The sequence below is a fragment of the Xenopus laevis genome, chromosome 5S (genome assembly GCF_017654675.1).
Source record: "Xenopus laevis strain J_2021 chromosome 5S, Xenopus_laevis_v10.1, whole genome shotgun sequence".
NCBI classification, from domain to species: Eukaryota; Metazoa; Chordata; class Amphibia; order Anura; family Pipidae; genus Xenopus; species Xenopus laevis.
The window spans coordinates 25,799,849-25,817,401 of record NC_054380.1 but is presented as its reverse complement, the minus strand read 5'-3'; the positions used below and the strand labels follow the sequence as shown (position 1 = coordinate 25,817,401).

Below are 17,553 nucleotides of genomic sequence, written 5' to 3'. Positions count from 1 at the left end.
GAGGCTGCAGTATATTGCAGTGTATCTCATGTTTATTGTATTCTTTTACAGCTTGCACACGTAAATGCACTGAAATTGAAAGACCATTATGGTAGGTAGCACATTCAATTATACTAATTTAGTTTCATTCCCCTGTGGAGTGATCTTTGCAGTTCTGTCGCCTTGCCCTTCATCTACTTTCCTTCATAGGAGTTGGCCGTAAACAAGTAACTTCTCTTACTGTTATTCTCAAGATGGGATCCATTCTACATCTAATGTCTTTGTTTATAGGGAACTCTAAAAGGGGTATTTTAAAGTGAGAGACAAAAGCATTGTGTCTTAAAGTCCTTTTTATATACATACGGTAAATCTTAACCGTACATATTTCCTTGTTTTTATTCTGCATAGATTTGTAGCAGAATTAGTTCCCTACACACGTCATCATTATTTATTTATATAGCTCCAACAAATTAGACCGTGCTCTACATACAGGGTCGGACTGGGGGGCCCAGGGCTGCTGTCTTAGGGCCCCCTCTGACCCCCACCCCCGTGCCGCGCACACTGTGTTTTCGCCACCACCAGCCCAAAGAAAGATGGTTGCAGCAGGAAGAAGCAGCGCAGGGTGCGGATCTTGGCCGTATGGGCCCACTGTTTTTTTTCCCCAGTGTCTCACCGGTCAAGTCCGACCCTGTCTACATACATTTCTTCTTTAGTCAGCTGTAGAATGTCACAGAAATGAACGTGTTCTAGAATTCTGTACATAAACATTTTATTAAACTAAACATACCTTTGACTATAAAACAATTAAGACTTAATAGCATGAAAGGTTCTCAGGGATTGCCTATGGCCTATGGGCTATGAGTATACATGGTATGTGTTGCTGACTTCTCATACCCGGTTACTGTAGTACTGCTTTAGTGTCTAGTGGCTTTTTGTTCATTTGTTTGCAGTCTCATTATGCACACGCATTACTGTCTCTTCTCCCTTTACAGATGCCATTGATGAAGAATGTTCTGTTTCGGACAACCAGCCTTTTCCATCTCTTCAGACGGTAAAAGAATCTTGTACAAATAAATATATAAGGGTTGTGTTGTTTAAAGTGATTTGCATGGGAATTTCACTTCACTTTGACTGCCTTTAGTAGGCATTAAGTACAAGGCCTGATACATAACTTGTAAGTGAGGGACACCCATTTACATTCAACATGTGTATATTTTAGGGATTTGATTTCTGATCAAGGTCATTTTATGACAACCTTTCAATTTAACCTTCTGAAGCATCATTATTTAAACTGCAATTACTCTCCGAATGCAAATATTTAGCTTAGCCATATAATTGTTTTGTACTCAATAATCTAGTATACAATTTTTTATCAGGAGACGTCTGATGCAGAATGATAAGAGATTGACATTTTGTTGAAATAGCAGCAGATGGTATGGATGAGCACTAATGTTCCCTTTAAGCATTACCAGTTCAGAGATGAGATCTGATGTCTTTGGGGACTTTGGTATCACAACAGTTAGTGGACTATTGAGCCAATCAGAGTAGTGCAGTTCCCCTTCTGACTGCCCTTCACCTGGGTGCTTTTCCACATGCAGGCACACTTAGGCTGGCCACGCAAGTCAACATTTGCTTGTTTGGTTAGCTTGCCAGACAAACTGTTCTTTGCGTGTATTTTTTAGTTGTAATATTTGTGTGTAGGTGCATCTCGGGTCATTTTGCCTGGTCATGTGCTTTCAGAAAGAGCCAGTGCTGCACTATGGAAGGAGTCACAGTGGGACATGAATTTTTACTATTGAGTGCTGTTTTTATATCTACCAGGGAGCTGTTATCTTGGTTACCTTCCCATTGTTCTGCTGATGTGCCTCTGGGGGGGGTATCACTCCAACTTGCAGCAGTAAAAAGTGACTGAAGTTTATTAGAGCACAAGTCACATGACTGGTAGCACCTCGGAAACTGATAATAGGTCTAGTCCCATGTCAGATTTCAAAGTGAAATATAAAAAAATCCATTTGCTCTTTTAAAAAACAGATTTCAATGCAGAATTCTGCTGGAGCAGCTCAATTAACTGATGCATTTTGAAAAAAACATGTTTTCCCATGACAGTATCTCTTTAATGCTTAAAGGAGAAAAAAGGGGCATTTACCGGGGTAGCAGCTAGGCTGGAGGGAGGGGGGGTCTATGTAGGGTAGGGGGGTAGGGTTTTTTTTTTAGTTTAGGGTTCTCCTTTAAACAACAATGCTAATACACGTTTGCTTCCAACCTTTTTCCTGCCAATGCCCCGGTATCTATGTGATCATCAAGGAAGGCAACAGCATAAAAATCTACTCTAGAAGTAAGGTTACAATCTTAGAAAAGAACGTTACTTAGAAGGGCTTTTTCCTGAAGTGACATTATTTCTGGTAGAAAAAAACTAGCACTTGTTATTCTTTGTCCTTGGGACTGCTCATAGTCTCTCGTTACATCTCACACAGGTTTTGGAATCTGTCCCTGAAGGCGTTGGGTTCAACATAGAAATCAAGTGGATCTGCCAGGAAAGAGTAAGGGAAATCATTTTGGTTATTATGCAAAAAAAAAACAAGAAACTAGCGAACTTCTCCCATCATCTGTGCCACATGGCTGACACAAATTCTAAATAAATTCTAAATATTTCTCAGTAAATATTTTTCTTGCTTTGTTGTATTCAGAGTGGCAAATGGGACGGCAATCTTTCCACTTATTTTGACATGAACCTTTTCCTGGATATCATTTTAAAAACCATTCTGGAAAAGGCCGGCCGGAGGAGGGTGGTGTTTTCTTCCTTTGATGCGGATATTTGCACAATGTAAGTTTCCGATTATATTCTGGAGCAGAATGTAGTTAATGTCTGAATTCACTTCATTCTCCCACATTGGGTTTCTCTGTTAATGAATGACTCGTTAGAATTGAAAATCCTCTTAGATTATTATCAGACTGGAAGTGATTAATGGTTACAATGTCCTAAAATGTTCTCACTAGTGATTTGCGGGTCGGGATTTCCCAGACCTTAACCTGCCCTACCTGAGCCCGTGCCCACATCCGACTTCCGGGTTACTTTTATAGACCTGCGCCGTCCCGCCGATGATGTCACAAAAGGGGCGGCACGAGCAGGCGCAGCGTCTATAAAAGATGAACCCGGAAGTCGGCATTTGAAGAACAGTGCAAGGTTGGCCCGAACCCGGTCCCCAACCTTTTGAACCCATGAGCAACATTTAGAAGTAAAAGGAGTTTGGGAGCAACACTAGCATGAAAAATGTTCTTGGGCTGCCAAATAAGGGCTGTGATTGGCCATTTGGTAACCCCTATTTGTATTGTCAACCTACATTGAGCCTCTGTTTGACAGTACACCTGGTTTTTATACAACCAAAACTTGCTTCCAACCCAGGAATTCAAAAATAAGCTCCTGCTTTGAGGCCACTGGGAGCAAAATCCAAGGGGTTGGAGAGCAACATGTTGCTCACGAGCTACTGGTTGGGGATCACTGCACTATGCCAATGAACAGAAATACAATTATAAAATCCAATTATTTAGAATTTATATTACCCTGCAAATTTCCTACTATAAATAGACCAAACAGAGAAACTTAGGCTATTCCATGTTTGCCAGCTTCTGGTTCCTGTAAAGGTGACCATAGATGTTACCATTATGATCTTTCCTGGAAAAGATGTTTCCAAGAAAGATCTTCATTTCAATACACACGTGTAGAGCTGGATTGTCAGATATACTGATAGAAAATAGAATTCTACCTGTATCTAATTTAGCTCTAATAATAGCCGATTGGGTGTCTTCAAAGGCGCCCAATCAAAATTTTCCGGCCATCCGACTGATATCCAAGTCGTCTGCCGATATTGATCCCACCATACACGCACTGAATTTCGTAGGAAAATGTGTTTCGTATGATATTATCAATGCGTTTATGTCCACCCTAAGCAGTTAACCAGGTTATCAATACCCAGATGAACCTGCTGAATAATGAACTTCTGCTAGGCAAAGATGAACCCTAGTACATACCTGCCCCTCATCAAGAATGCTTGGAAAGCTAGGGCATAAAAACCGTGCTCATAGCAGCCCAGCCATGTTATGTTAGAGTGTAGGGTAACTAATGCAAATATGTAAGCAGTACTGTCAGTATTGTGTTCTGTGCAGTTAGTATGAAAAACCAAGTTGCAGGCTATGTAGATTGGTGGCTGTGCAAGTATCTAAGTTATTGTTTTCATGTTTTGCCTAATCAATAGAAATATCAGGAAAATACATTCTCGTATAATTTTGTTGTGATGATAATAGTAAACTATTACTTACTGCTCTTGATCTTTTGTGCTACATTCCCATGAGCCTTTTACGCTGCTAATATAATGAATTTGTAACAACAACGCCACCTACTGTTCAGTTCTGCCAATCTTCAACAGTGGCTGAAAGTTAAAGGGGTCCTCCACCTTTGCGTTAACTATTAGTATAATAATGTTAGTATAATAATGTTAGTATAATAATAAGTAATAATAGTGCCAGGTATATGGCCATCCATATACCTGGCACTATTCTTGAATTGTCTCCATGCGAGGCTGCAAAGATTGATTTAGCAAATGTTCAGTATTGATATGACGGAGGCAAACCTTAAAGTGGTGCTTTTTAGAGCAAACAATTACTTTATTAAGGTAAATGAAACACTGTTACACTGGAATGATATGACAGGTTATAGAGTAGTGTAGCTATTGCAAAAGTAAGCTAACAACTAAATATGAAACACTGCGGCACTTTTTAATTGTATCTTGTCTGCTTTCTCATCTCTACCTTTTGTGTAGGGTTCGGCTGAAGCAGAATAAATACCCCATACTCTTTCTGACACAAGGGCAGTCTGATATTTATCCAGAGCTGATGGATCTTAGATCACGTTCTACTCCAATTGCCATTAGTTTTGCTCAGTTTGAAAATCTCTTGGTAAGCATCTAATGTTTAACAACATAAATACAATTTCTTAGCGTGTCAGAAGTTGCTGCTTGTGCTTATCAGGAGCAAGATTGAATGTGCCTAGAGATCCTTGCAGCAAAATCAGTGCCAATATGTAGAGGGAAAATAGTACCGCTGAGGAATCTGGAAACACCCTAAACACAGGGTTGGTTTTATAAGGGCATGGAGGCCTCTTAAATACTAAATATACATGGAGTTAGAGTAATAAAATAATATCTGCCAGAAGCCGATACAGCAAGACTGATTAATAATCACAATATGCAGACTGCACTGGGTCCTGTGTTGTCATGTAATCTAATGTGGATTTTATCGTTTAAGTATTGTTTAATACAAACTTTCTCCACCTCTGCAGAACCAGTGGCTGCAGCAAAATATTCCTACAAATAGAATCCCAGTTTATCTGTTTAAATCTGGCTCCATGATCTTTGCCCCTGCAGCTGGAGTTGGAAACAGTAAAGGGGATGTAAAGGCAAAAATAAAATCCAATACAAATCTCTACACAGTCGCCGACTGCTCTACTGGGAAACAAAGTTGCTTGAGTTCTACATGGCTGGGAAGTAAGGCGGGTGCTCCCCCTGCTGTTCATACGTATGATTGTTTACCTGCAGAGCAGTTAGGGACTGTCTGACAATTCCTATCCACAGCAGTAAATGAAGGGGGAATTTCACTGCATACAGTCAGGTTTCTTATAAAAGCGGTACATAAAGTATATTGGAGATAGGTTTCTTTTTCATTAAAGAAATAAAAAATGGGATTTTATTTATTTTCTTTTTGCCTTTACATGCCCTTTAAATATTTCTTTTCTGCGTGTGGCCTTTACAAATATAGCTGGACAAAGCCACAGACTACTAATTGGTGCTGTTTCATTTGAGTTTATTGCCAAGTATTTTTCATGTAAAACTACAGCTACCAGGCATGTGTATCAGTGCAGAGAAACAATTAATGTGCAGGCAGCAAGTAAAACTGTCATGTAGTAATATAAAAAGAAGGAAGATGAAAGCTGCATATGAAATGATGAGATGATTTCTCACACATTCATCTTGCCAGGGAATCAACGTGCACACTGAGGATCTCCTAATGAACCCAAATTACATTCAGGAAGCTAAGTCGAAGGGTTTAGTGGTATTCTGTTGGGGAGATGACACCAATGATCCAGAGAACCGTCAACTAATGAGAGAATATGGGATTGATGGATTAATATACGACAGGTACCTTTGTTCAACTAATTGTTATGTTGCTAGATGTAAAGCATTAATCCTCAAACCAAACTAACAGTCCTGGTTTGACGCCAAATTGATTTTCTTATGCAATTCGCACATATTAATGTGTCAGTTTGTAATATGGTCCAAAGACATGTGTGTTTTAGTTGTTTACTTTACACTAGTGGAGCTTAAAGTAGAAGGAAAGCTAACAAAGCAGTTTATTGCCATTATATTAGCCACAATAGTGCAACACTATATTCTGTAGAAGGCTTTTCCATACCCAAGTAATCAGCTCTAGAAGCTCTTTCTGTTTGTTTAGGATAGCAGTTGCCATATAAGCTTGGTGGGACCTCACTTCCTGTGTGAGTCTCTTCCCTGCTCACTCATAGCTCTGGGCTCAATTACAGCAGAGATGGGAGGAGGGAGGGGAGAGAGGAGCAAACTGAGCATGCTCAAGCCCACACCCTGGAGGTTTAAGCTGAAAACAGGAAGTCTGATACAGAAGCCCATGTGTACACAATAGAAAGAAAGAAATGTGGTGTTTCTTCTGACAGAGGTTACTTTGAGGGTTTACTGGTGTATTTATATAGCCTTTTCTGATAAAGCTTACTTAATTTTAGCCTTTCCTTCTATTATAATGTGATATTTATAGAATATTGTTTATAGAATATTAGGATTTACAAATGATTAGAATTGTTTCATTTACGCCGGTAATGAGACTAGGAACTTATATTGTGCAGGAATTTATATCAAGGGTACTGTCATTGGCCAATGGCTAGTTAACTGGTAGTTTGGAACTGAAGAGCCAACTGGCAGGCTCATGGCACATATACTATTTGGGAATCGGTTGCTGCTTGGGTTGCCTGACATAGATTTGAATAACACAGCTGGCAGTTTTGGGCAAAATCTACCTTTCTTCAATAGTCAGACACTGCAAGCTTTCTAGCACCAGAAGTACTCTGACAGCAAATACCAGGAGCCTTATAGGATTTAAAACCTTTAGCTGAAGGTATTCAAAATTAAAACAAAGGAGATCTGACGGCTTCCATGTTTTTCTCTCGTATCTTGCAGAATTTCAACATCCTAAATTGTAAAGAACAGTGAAGTCATAATCTTTGATCAGGTCCTAAATGTTATGCATTTAAAGGCATGATTATTATATTTCATTTAATCCCTGCCTCATCTGTATTGTGATTTTGCATGAAAAACCAAAATATTTTTCAAAACCAATTTTGATAAATATTTTCTACCCAGCAAAGAAGATAACAGTCATCATATGTAATGCAATGCCCAAATGCAACCGTTCATCTTGAAAAGCTTTAAGATTTAATACTACAGGTTTTTTCTCACTCCTTTGTATCTCACAGTCCCTTCTATTTTACCTGCTATCCCACAGTCACACTCCCTTCCCAGAGACTATTATCCCACTGTTACTATAGGCACCATCTCTCCCTACTATACCTGCTATCCCACAGCCACAGTCCCCTCTCAGAGACTATTATCCCACTGTTACTATAGGCACCATCTCTCCCTACTATACCTGCTATCCCACAGTCACACTCCCTTCCCAGAGACTATTATCCCACTACTACTATAGGCACCAGCTCTCCCTACTATACCTGCTATCTCACAGCCACAGTCCCTTCCCAGAGACTATTATCCCACTGTTACTATAGGCACCATCTCTCCTACTATACCTGCTATCCCACAGTCACACTCCCTTCCCAGAGACTATTATCCCACTGTTACTATAGGAACCATCTCTCCCTACTATACCTGCTATCCCACAGTCACACTCCCTTCCCAGAGACTATTATCCCACTGTTACTATAGGAACCATCTCTCCCTACTATACCTGCTATCCCACAGTCACACTCCCTTCCCAGAGACTATTATCCCACTGTTACTATAGGCACCATCTCTCCCTACTATACCTGCTATCCCACAGTCACACTCCCTTCCCAGAGACTATTATCCCACTGTTACTATAGGAACCATCTCTCCTTACTATACCTGCTATCCCACAGTCACACTCCCTTCCCAGAGACTATTATCCCACTGTTACTATAGGCACCATCTCTCCCTACTATACCTGCTATCCCACAGTCACACTCCCTTCCCAGAGACTATTATCCCACTGTTACTATAGGCACCATCTCTCCCTACTATACCTGCTATCCCACAGTCACACTCCCTTCCCAGAGACTATTATCCCACTGTTACTATAGGAACCATCTCTCCTTACTATACCTGCTATCCCACAGTCACACTCCCTTCCCAGAGACTATTATCCCACTGTTACTATAGGCACCATCTCTCCCTACTATACCAACTCTGGGCCCTACTTGGAGAATCTCCGATGTTGTAACAGGTCAGGTTGACCAAAACCACCAAAACACCTCCTATTGAAACCTATGTATGCAGCCTAGCATAGATGATTCTGATGAGATTTACACAAGGTGGTGGTAATTGGAGGTAGTTTGGGACATGTAGATGTTTTAATGAAGGATTAAACACAGAAGGCAAAGTGCCTGAAACCCTTGTATGCATTATTAGGCAAAGAGATGACAGTTGTGCTTCCATTGGTTTGTTGGCATTATATGTGCATGTAATTTCAGCAGCAAGATTTGCTTCGAGATCCCAGTGAAAGTGGCCACTGAGCTAAAGCATGACTTGGCAGTCCTAGGACCAGTAACTGTGTAACATAGGCCAGTGTTGTAAACTCCATATCTCACAGTGCATATTTCATCCTTAGGATATAAGACTGGAACCCTGAACAGCCAAACGTATTCTAGGTTGAGCATATGGAGCGTCTCAAGAGAGAACTTCCAGCGGAAATGTTGAAAAGCTGCATCTGCCCCATCTTTAACCACTTCTGCACCTCCTCTGCTTGCTCCAATGACAGAATACTTGTGGATACCAATGGCATCGCTGCCCAACAACCAGTTTAACCCTTCAACGTCCATTAGCTTCTCAGGGCTGCATGTGCTGCGGAAACCTACATTTGTTGTCCCTATTAAAGCAATAACCTAGTTATTGCCTTCAGAACCCACTCGGACCCAAGTATTTTGGATAAATATGTTCGTTGGCCAGATATAATTATCATTCCTGTATACAATCGCATTTTTTATGCACCCTGAAGAATTCAGTTTCACTGGTGCATTCAAATAGCTGTAAAATGTCTTAATTTTTTTCCTGTACAAAATGAATGCAAGACTTAACCAGAGTACCTCTATGGCAGCGACCTTCTGCTTTTAAGTGCAATCTGAATGTTCATCTAGCAGCTGTTCCCTATATGCACATTTATTATTGCTGAACTGTAGCACGTCTTTATGTCTGGCCAGTGCAGTTACCTCAGCAGCAGACTTTGCACAGCTTAACACATTAGTACCAAACTAATGTCTGTCCCATATTGCTTGAGAAAATAGTGAAATGATTGTGCTGTACTTGCTGTATATGCGTTGATCGTGTCTGTATCCTCCACCCTATGTCTCTCTCTTGGTGGAATCTAGAAATGAGTCTTGGCTTGAAGGACTGTCTCTGTATGGATAGAGCCAAGCCTGGGGATTGAGTAGAAAAGCATTGATTGTGGAATATGGGTGCCAATCTCAATTTGGGGAACTACATGTCCCAGAAATCTAAGACAGCTGCTTCTTGAAAGCACTGGCAGCTATATTTAAAGAAATATATACCCTATTTATAAGAATGGTGTAAATTCTGAACTATTTACTTTTAAGCAAACTGCAACTTAAGGTTTAATGTTACTCTGAGCACAAACATTCCTTCAGTGCAATTTGCATTCATAAATTACTAAGAGTTGTGTTGTATTGAATTTATTCAGCAGAATAGTGCAAAGTGTCTGTAGCCACTATATGTGCTGTTCTACTGAGGCCTATGGAGCATGACGCAGAGGAAGCAAGCAGTATGGCTACTCCCACCCTTGTGTATAGAATCTATGTCCTTACTGAATCTAAACTAAAAGGTTAAGCACCACTAGGCATCAGTTAAAGGAACAGTTCAGTATAAAAACTGTGTAAATAGATAGGCTGTACAAAATGTTTCTAATATAGTTAGTTAGCCAAAAATGTATAAAGGCGGGAGTGACTGTATGTCTAACATAATAGCCGGAACACTACTTCCTGTTTTTCAGCTCTCTAACTCTGAGTTAGTCAGTGACTTTAAGGGGGGCCACATGGGACATAACTGTTCAGTGAGTTTGAAATTGATCCTCAGCATTCAGTTCAGATGCAAAAGCAACAGTTATGTCCCATGTGGCCCTTCCTCAAGTCACTGATTGATTACTGCCTGGTAACCAATCAGTGGAAACCAAGACAGCTGAAAAGCAGGAAGTAGTGTTATGTTATGTTATGTTACACATCCAGTCACTCTAGCCTTTATACATTACATTTTGCACAGCCTATCTATTTACCCAGTTTTTATTTTTATACTGAACTGTTCCTTTAATAGTGCTGCTCCAGCAGAATTCTCCACTGAAATCCATTTCTCAAAAGAGCAAATTGATTATTTCAAATTTCATTTTGAAATCTGACATGAGGCTAGACATATTGTCAGTTTCCAAGCTGCCCTCAGTCATGTCACTTGTGCTCTGATAAACTTTAGTCACTCTTTACTGCTGTACTGCAAGTTTGAGTGATATCACCCCTCCCTTTCCCCCCAGAAGCCTAACAACAGAACAATGGGAAGGTAACCCGATAACTCCCTAACACAAGATAACAGCTCCCTGGTAGATCTAAGAACAGCACTCAATTGTAAAATCCAGGTCCCACTGTGACACATTCAGTTACATTGAATAGGAGAAACAGCCTGGCAGAAAGCAGTTCCATCCTAAAGTGCTGGCTCTTTCTGAAAGCACATGGCCAGGCAAAATGACCTGAGATGCACCTACACACCAATATTACAGCTTAAAAAAAAAAATCCACTTGCTGGTTCAGGAATGAAATTTTATATGATAGAGTGAATTGTTTGCAGTGTAAACAGTGTATTTTAGAAATAAAAATCGTGACAGAATCCCTTTAAGTACCTCTAATAAATAAAACGAATAGGTTAAGCACCACTAATAAATAGGTTTTCTGTAATAACCACCACGATGACATCAACAATGCAGATATTTACTTATTAGCCCCAAAAGAATCTGTAACCCACAGTGCTTTGGTTCTGCTCCCCTTGTATGTACAAAACATAACTAATATAGAGTATAAATACAACCCTCGCATATACCAGTATAAGCTTCTCATACCTACTGCTTGCGCCCTGAATATAGGTAATAACTTAATATCTTGCTTTTCTTGGCCCAATATATATTTATAATAATGATAATAATAATAAATGCTTGCCTCTCCCGTTAATATAATTGCAAGATGGTAGATTGGTTACACAATTATGTGGTATTGATATTAGTTATAGAGTGGGGCCCAGCAGGTCATTCGCTGGTATCCTGGCAGGCCAGTCCGACCCTGCATTGTGCCCCCTGCTTGCTTGGTCTGTCATTCTTGCTTTTACCAGTCTTAAAATTCTTATTTATTGCATTGCAAACAGCAGTGACTCCATGATGCTCTTCTTTGTGAAGATGTGAGTGGTTCCCTGTATTCAGCAGCCACACACATGAAGTTGTCCTTAAATTCTGTTTTGTTAAATTCACATTGCCCCTGTGTGTGTGTCATATTGTCACATTTTCTTTTTCATAGCAGCATGACTCCCTTTCTACTGATTAAATTAAGGTTTTTTTTTTTCCTTTCAGTTGTGGATATGTTTTTCCAGTATGAATGTGTAGGTGGGTAATTATAATATTACATTATATAGAACTGTAAGATAAATAAGACTCTCTGTGCAATAGTTTAGTGGATGTTTTATACTCTACATATAAGGGATCTGCTATACAGAAAGCTCCAAATTAAGGGAAGGCCATCGCCCATAGATATTTAGTCAAATAACACAATTTTTGGAAAATGATTTCATTTATCCCTGTAATAATATAACGGTACCTTGTGCCTGATGCCAACTAAGATATAATTAATCCTTAGTGGAGGCAAAACAATCCTAATGTGTTTATTTAATGTTTAAAATATTTTTTAGCAGACTTTAAAAAGCTTAACAGGCTGAGATGCAGATCCTTTTGCTAAAGTCAACCAGGAGACCAGCTAAGTCTGAGACCTACTTTGTATACTATTTGCCACTGTACAAGCTACACTAGGGTGGAGGAGGTAAGTGCCCCTGGTGGCTGAGCCCCAATCCTTTCTCTGTATTGGCAAAGGCTTTCCAATGGAAGTGCTCTGTCGCTTCGCCATCACACCAGCGACCATCTTGCTGTGTCATTCTTGGCTAAGCCACCATTCTCATCACTTCTCTCTTAATCCCATTGCAAGAGGTTTATGTGTGTTATGGTTGTGGGTTACCCAGCTGTGCCGTGAACGCCACTTTCAGCAGTAATTCTGTAAGGAGATTTACGAAATATCCCAACGGATAAGGGGTTGAGTCCTTTTAGGCAAGGGATAGTTGTGACCAGTTTGGAACAAGACAGGACAGGCTTGGCACAGGACCAGGTATAGAGACAGGACAGGCTCAGCACAGCACCAGGTATAGAGACAAGACAGGCTCGGCACAGGACCAGGTATAGAGACAGGAGCTGCATGGAGCAGGTATAGCGACAGATCAGGCTCTGCAAAGGGCCAGGTAAAGAGACAGGATAGGCAGGAGCTGCGTTGAGCAGGTATAGAGACAGGACAGGTTCGGCACAGGACCAGGTATAGAGACAGGATAGGCAGGAGCTGCGTTGAGCAGGTATAGAGACAGGACAGGTTCGGCACAGGACCAGCTAAAGAGACAGGACAGGATCGGCACAGGACCAGGTATAGAGACAGGCAGGAGCTGCATGGAGCAGGTATAGCGACAGATCAGGCTCGGCAAAGTTCCAGGTAAAGAGACAGGACAGGATCGGCACAGGACCAGGTATAGAGACAGGACAGGATCAGCACAGGACCAGGTATAGAGACCGGACAGGCAGGAGCTGCATGGAGCAGGTATAGAGACAGGACAGGCTTGGCACATGACCAGGTATAGAGACAGGACAGGCAGGAGCTGCATGGAGCAGGTATAGAGACAGGACAGGCTTGGCACATGACCAGGTATAGAGACAGGACAGGCAGGAGCTGCATGGAGCAGGTATAGAGACAGGACAGGATCGGCACAGGACCAGGTTGTTGTTGTTGTTGTAAGCTCATTTAAACATCTCAGCTGTCAATCAAATATTGTCTGCCCCTCCTCTATGCCTTAGGCAGGCAATTAATTTCACTTCCCATCCAGCACTTCCTAGATGTCACTGCCCCCCCTACATTCCCCCGTTCTCTTCACCGTTTAATTGTGTAGCCAGGGCATGGGAATGGAAATTAGGTCCCCCATTCTGGTGCACTAACAAGATTCTGAGATGATACAAGGCTTGTCTTAATAACAGTATCCACAAAATGGTTCCTGCCTGCTTGCTATAATTACTAATTCCCAGACTGAAGGAAACTAGATTCAAATAATTGATATAGTGTAATTAAAGTTAATTTTGCTTGACTAATGTGATAAAATAGGATTTTGTACAATTTTGGGTGATGGGTACCCTTTAAAAACAGCAGCTAGCAACCAGGAGGTTCCAAGCACAGCCTAACAATGACATTGTGCAGGCAATTCAGAATGCCTAATTATTAGGGATGCACCGAATCCAGGATTCGGCCGAATCCTTGTGCCTGGCCGAACCAAATCCTAATTTGACTATGTAAATTAGGGGCGGGTAGGGAAATCACGTGACTTTTCATCACAAATGAAGATTTTTTTCCACTTTTTCCTTTCCTGCCCCTAATTTGCATATGCAAATTAGGATTCATTTGTTATTCGGCTGAATCTTTCACCGGGGATTCGGCCAAATCACAAATAGTGGATTCAGTGCATCCCTACTAATTATGGGAAGGAAGCTTTATGAAGGATCAGTAGATACCCGGAGGGAGGAGGGTGCGCCCATATAGAAGCATTTGCTGAAGTGAGGAGCAGTAATGAGTGGGGTAGGAGGTAATAAAAATAGTTGGTTTATGAATACTGGTAGGTATAGGTAAGTAAATTATACAGCAACTCAGGTTTGGCAGTTTGCTAAACAAAACATAGAAACTCATTATTATTACCTGTATTTAATACTTCGTAGCTCTGTTTTGCCCAAAAGTCTCAAGACAGACACAAATGATTCAGACAATCAGAAAACCGTATTTTATGTATGATTTTTAGCTTTTACTAAATGTTTCATGGGCCAATAAGCCAACAAGAAAGTTCTGTTTGTAGCACATGCTATGGACAACTGTTTGCCCCTACCCTTTGCTGTCTGTTGGCATTACCATTGTACAACTTCCACCCCGGCGTCATCTTTCAGCAACCAAATGTCAGACACAAACAAGGCAATACTTACATTTAAATATGAGGCGAGAAACCATAGATCCAACTAGCGGCACTCAGTTCAATAAATTGACAACCTACAGGATTTTCCCATCTGTTTCTCTTCATTCTCTCTTCATGCAGCAGTTAGGTCTCAGATATTCATTGACGGTTAAGGTTGCCATAGACGCACAGATAATATCATACAAAACAAACTTTCGTACAATATTCGGTGCGTGTATGGTGGGAAATGAGCCGACCAATATCATCAGAAGACTTGGATATCGGTTGGCTAGTCAATCGGGCTGGACTGAAAATTTTCATCAGGTGCATTTGAAGGTACCCAAACATCGCCCATTGTTAGTGCTGAATCATCAGATACAGGTAGAATTGTATTGTTTCCACCTGTATATCTGACAATTTAGCTCCATACATGTGTATTGAAACAAACAATCTTTCTTGGAAAGATTTTATCCAAGAAAGATCGTAATTGTTGTGTCTATGGCCACCTTTAGATCCAGTATAATTTATAGGGGGGCTCAGTTTATTAAAATCACCAGCTATCATGTCTCTCTACATGCAGGATTTGTGCAAAAGGCAGTTATTTTGTTTGTACTGGAATCAGTTGTTTGAGTGAGCTCTAATTCATCTGCTAGGAAAGGAAGCCCTCTATAAGATATATTGGATCTAACTGTTAATGAATATCTGACACCCAACTGCTGTATGAAGAGAGAATGAAGAGAAACAGATGCTGAGAGAGGGATAGTGAATATAAAATTGATTATTTCAGAAACTATGCATATTTAAATATTTGAATATTTAATTGATTGTATTTACAAAGTTTTATACTTCAGTGTCAGGAAGCTATTAAATTTTCATTTTCACGAGATATATTGGATGTAACTGTAATTGAATATCTGACACTGAACTACTGCATGAAGACAGAATGAAGAGAAACAGATGCTGAGAGAGGGAAAGTGAAGATAAACTTAATTTTTAATTGATTGTTTTAAGAAAGTTTCTTATTTCAGTATGATGAAGCTTATATTAAATTTTAATTTTCACAATAGTTCCCCTTTAAGTATGTAAAAGTAAATGTTAACCCTATATTTCACCCTAAACTTCTAGATGGGTTTTCGGGTATAACTAGAAGAGCAATCTCATCTTAACTGGCTCCACTGCACCAAGAGGGTTCTTTATAGTCTTGAACTGGGCCTCCTACAACCCAAGAGAGAATGTGACGTCAAGAACCCAACAATTAGAGGCCCATTTCTCAAAGGTCGAATTTCAAATTCATATGATTTTTTTTTTTTAAATTTGAATATATTCACAATTCGACTGTGAGGTTATTTAAGGAAAAATTTGAATGTCTAAGATTCGATCGAATGGTTACAACCCGAAAATTCGAATCGTAACAATCGAGTTTTTCCTCCCAAAGAAAACCCACGAATGTCAGGAAGGCTATTAACATCTCCAAATGGCTCAACGGACCTCTGCCATTGACTTGTACATGAACTCTGCAGGTTTTAGGTGGCAAATATTAGAATTAGGACTGTTTCCATGGTCGAGAGGTGATAAATCTTTCATTTGAATTTACGTTCTAATAGTGGGATTAAAATTCGAATGTGTAAATTTTTAAACATGCAAATTCGAATTTACTGTTCGACTCTTGATAAATCTGCCCCTTACAGTATATTCAGACTAAGGGGCAAATTTATCAAGGGTCGAAGTTTGAAGTGTAAAATACTTCGAAATTCGACCATCGAATTGAAATACTTCAACTTTGAATACCGAAGTCGAAGTATTTTTCACCCAATTTGTCCATCGAACGATTTTAGCGTACGATCGAAGATTTTACTTCGATGTGTGAGGACTTAGAAAAATGGTCTAGAAGGTCCCCATAGGCTAACATAGCACTTCGCAGGTTTAATTTGGCGAAGTATTGAAGTCAAAGTTTTTTTTAAAGAGAAAGTACTTCGATTATCGAATGGTCGAATATTCGAACGTTTTTTACTTCGAATTGAAGTTGAAGTAAATTCAAAGTCGTAGTATCCTATTCGATGGTCGAATAACCAAAAAATTACTTTGAATTTTGAATTTTTTTACTTCTAAAATTCCCTCTTATTCACTTCGACCTTTGATAAATCTGCCCCTTAATGTTATAGGTGTCACATATTACATTTCACAAAGGGGCTGATTGATATTGTCCTGTGATGGGCCCACTGGGACAGTCTGTGGAACTCTGCATGACCTTCCAGGCAGCTTAGATATGAGGCTTCAGTGAAGCTGTCTTGTTGCATTTAATGAGTTTTTACTTTGTGTGATGAATGGTAGGTGAGAACAATTCATTAACTCTCTTGAGACTGTGTTATTGTACAAATAGAAAGAGTTCTATGATACTGAGAGAGCATGAACACACAGAAATATAAATAAAGCACCAAATTCATGTTTAGTGCCCTTGGAACACAAAGCAAAATAAATGCATTGTAATGTTCATGTATAATGGCACCAGAACACATACAGGTCCCACAATGTCATGGAGAAAGACACCCCAACAGAGAGCAGAATAAAAGCAGGACCAATGTCGGCAGTATTCTCACTGGATTTTTAATGGCCCATATTATTCGGCAGTTAAAGACAAAGTGTCAACTTTTTTGGTACCAATATCAGCAATCATCCCTCTAGGAGAATCAACCCCACAGTGAGGGAACCAATAATAACAGGCACCCCTTTATAATAAGCCCTTCCCTGCCCCAAATTCTGCCCTAGTTGAGTTGAGGGTTCTATGAGTTCTATGGCAACAACATCTGCGGGACCAATAAGGTTATACCTCCATTCAGTTGGTCTGTAACATTTTAGGACTGAGTCAAACCCCCATAGCTGGGGATAGGGTTGCCTGGAAAAAAATACCAGCCTTTCTATATATTTATCTTTTTTCCCTATTAATAACATTAAGATCAACCATCAT

At 40.1% G+C, this 17,553-nt stretch overlaps 1 protein-coding gene across 4 annotated transcripts in view; it reads left to right on the top strand.

The window, feature by feature from the left end:
- The window catches only part of gpcpd1.S (glycerophosphocholine phosphodiesterase 1 S homeolog), a 37,818-nt gene extending 28,208 nt beyond the window's left edge, over positions 1-9,610 (top strand). For 3 of the 4 annotated variants that reach the window (XM_041564332.1, XM_041564333.1, XM_041564331.1), the window contains 8 exons: positions 52-91; positions 972-1,030; positions 2,454-2,519; positions 2,667-2,803; positions 4,797-4,932; positions 6,010-6,170; positions 7,236-7,287; positions 8,920-9,610. In XM_041564332.1, the coding sequence (XP_041420266.1) occupies positions 52-91; positions 972-1,030; positions 2,454-2,519; positions 2,667-2,803; positions 4,797-4,932; positions 6,010-6,170; positions 7,236-7,251 (615 nt within the window). In that variant the 3' untranslated portion in view covers positions 7,252-7,287; positions 8,920-9,610. The remainder of the gene's footprint in view (positions 1-51; positions 92-971; positions 1,031-2,453; positions 2,520-2,666; positions 2,804-4,796; positions 4,933-6,009; positions 6,171-7,235; positions 7,288-8,919) is intronic. The other variant, XM_018265074.2, reaches the window with a different exon arrangement.
- Positions 9,611-17,553: the final 7,943 nt, after the last annotated feature.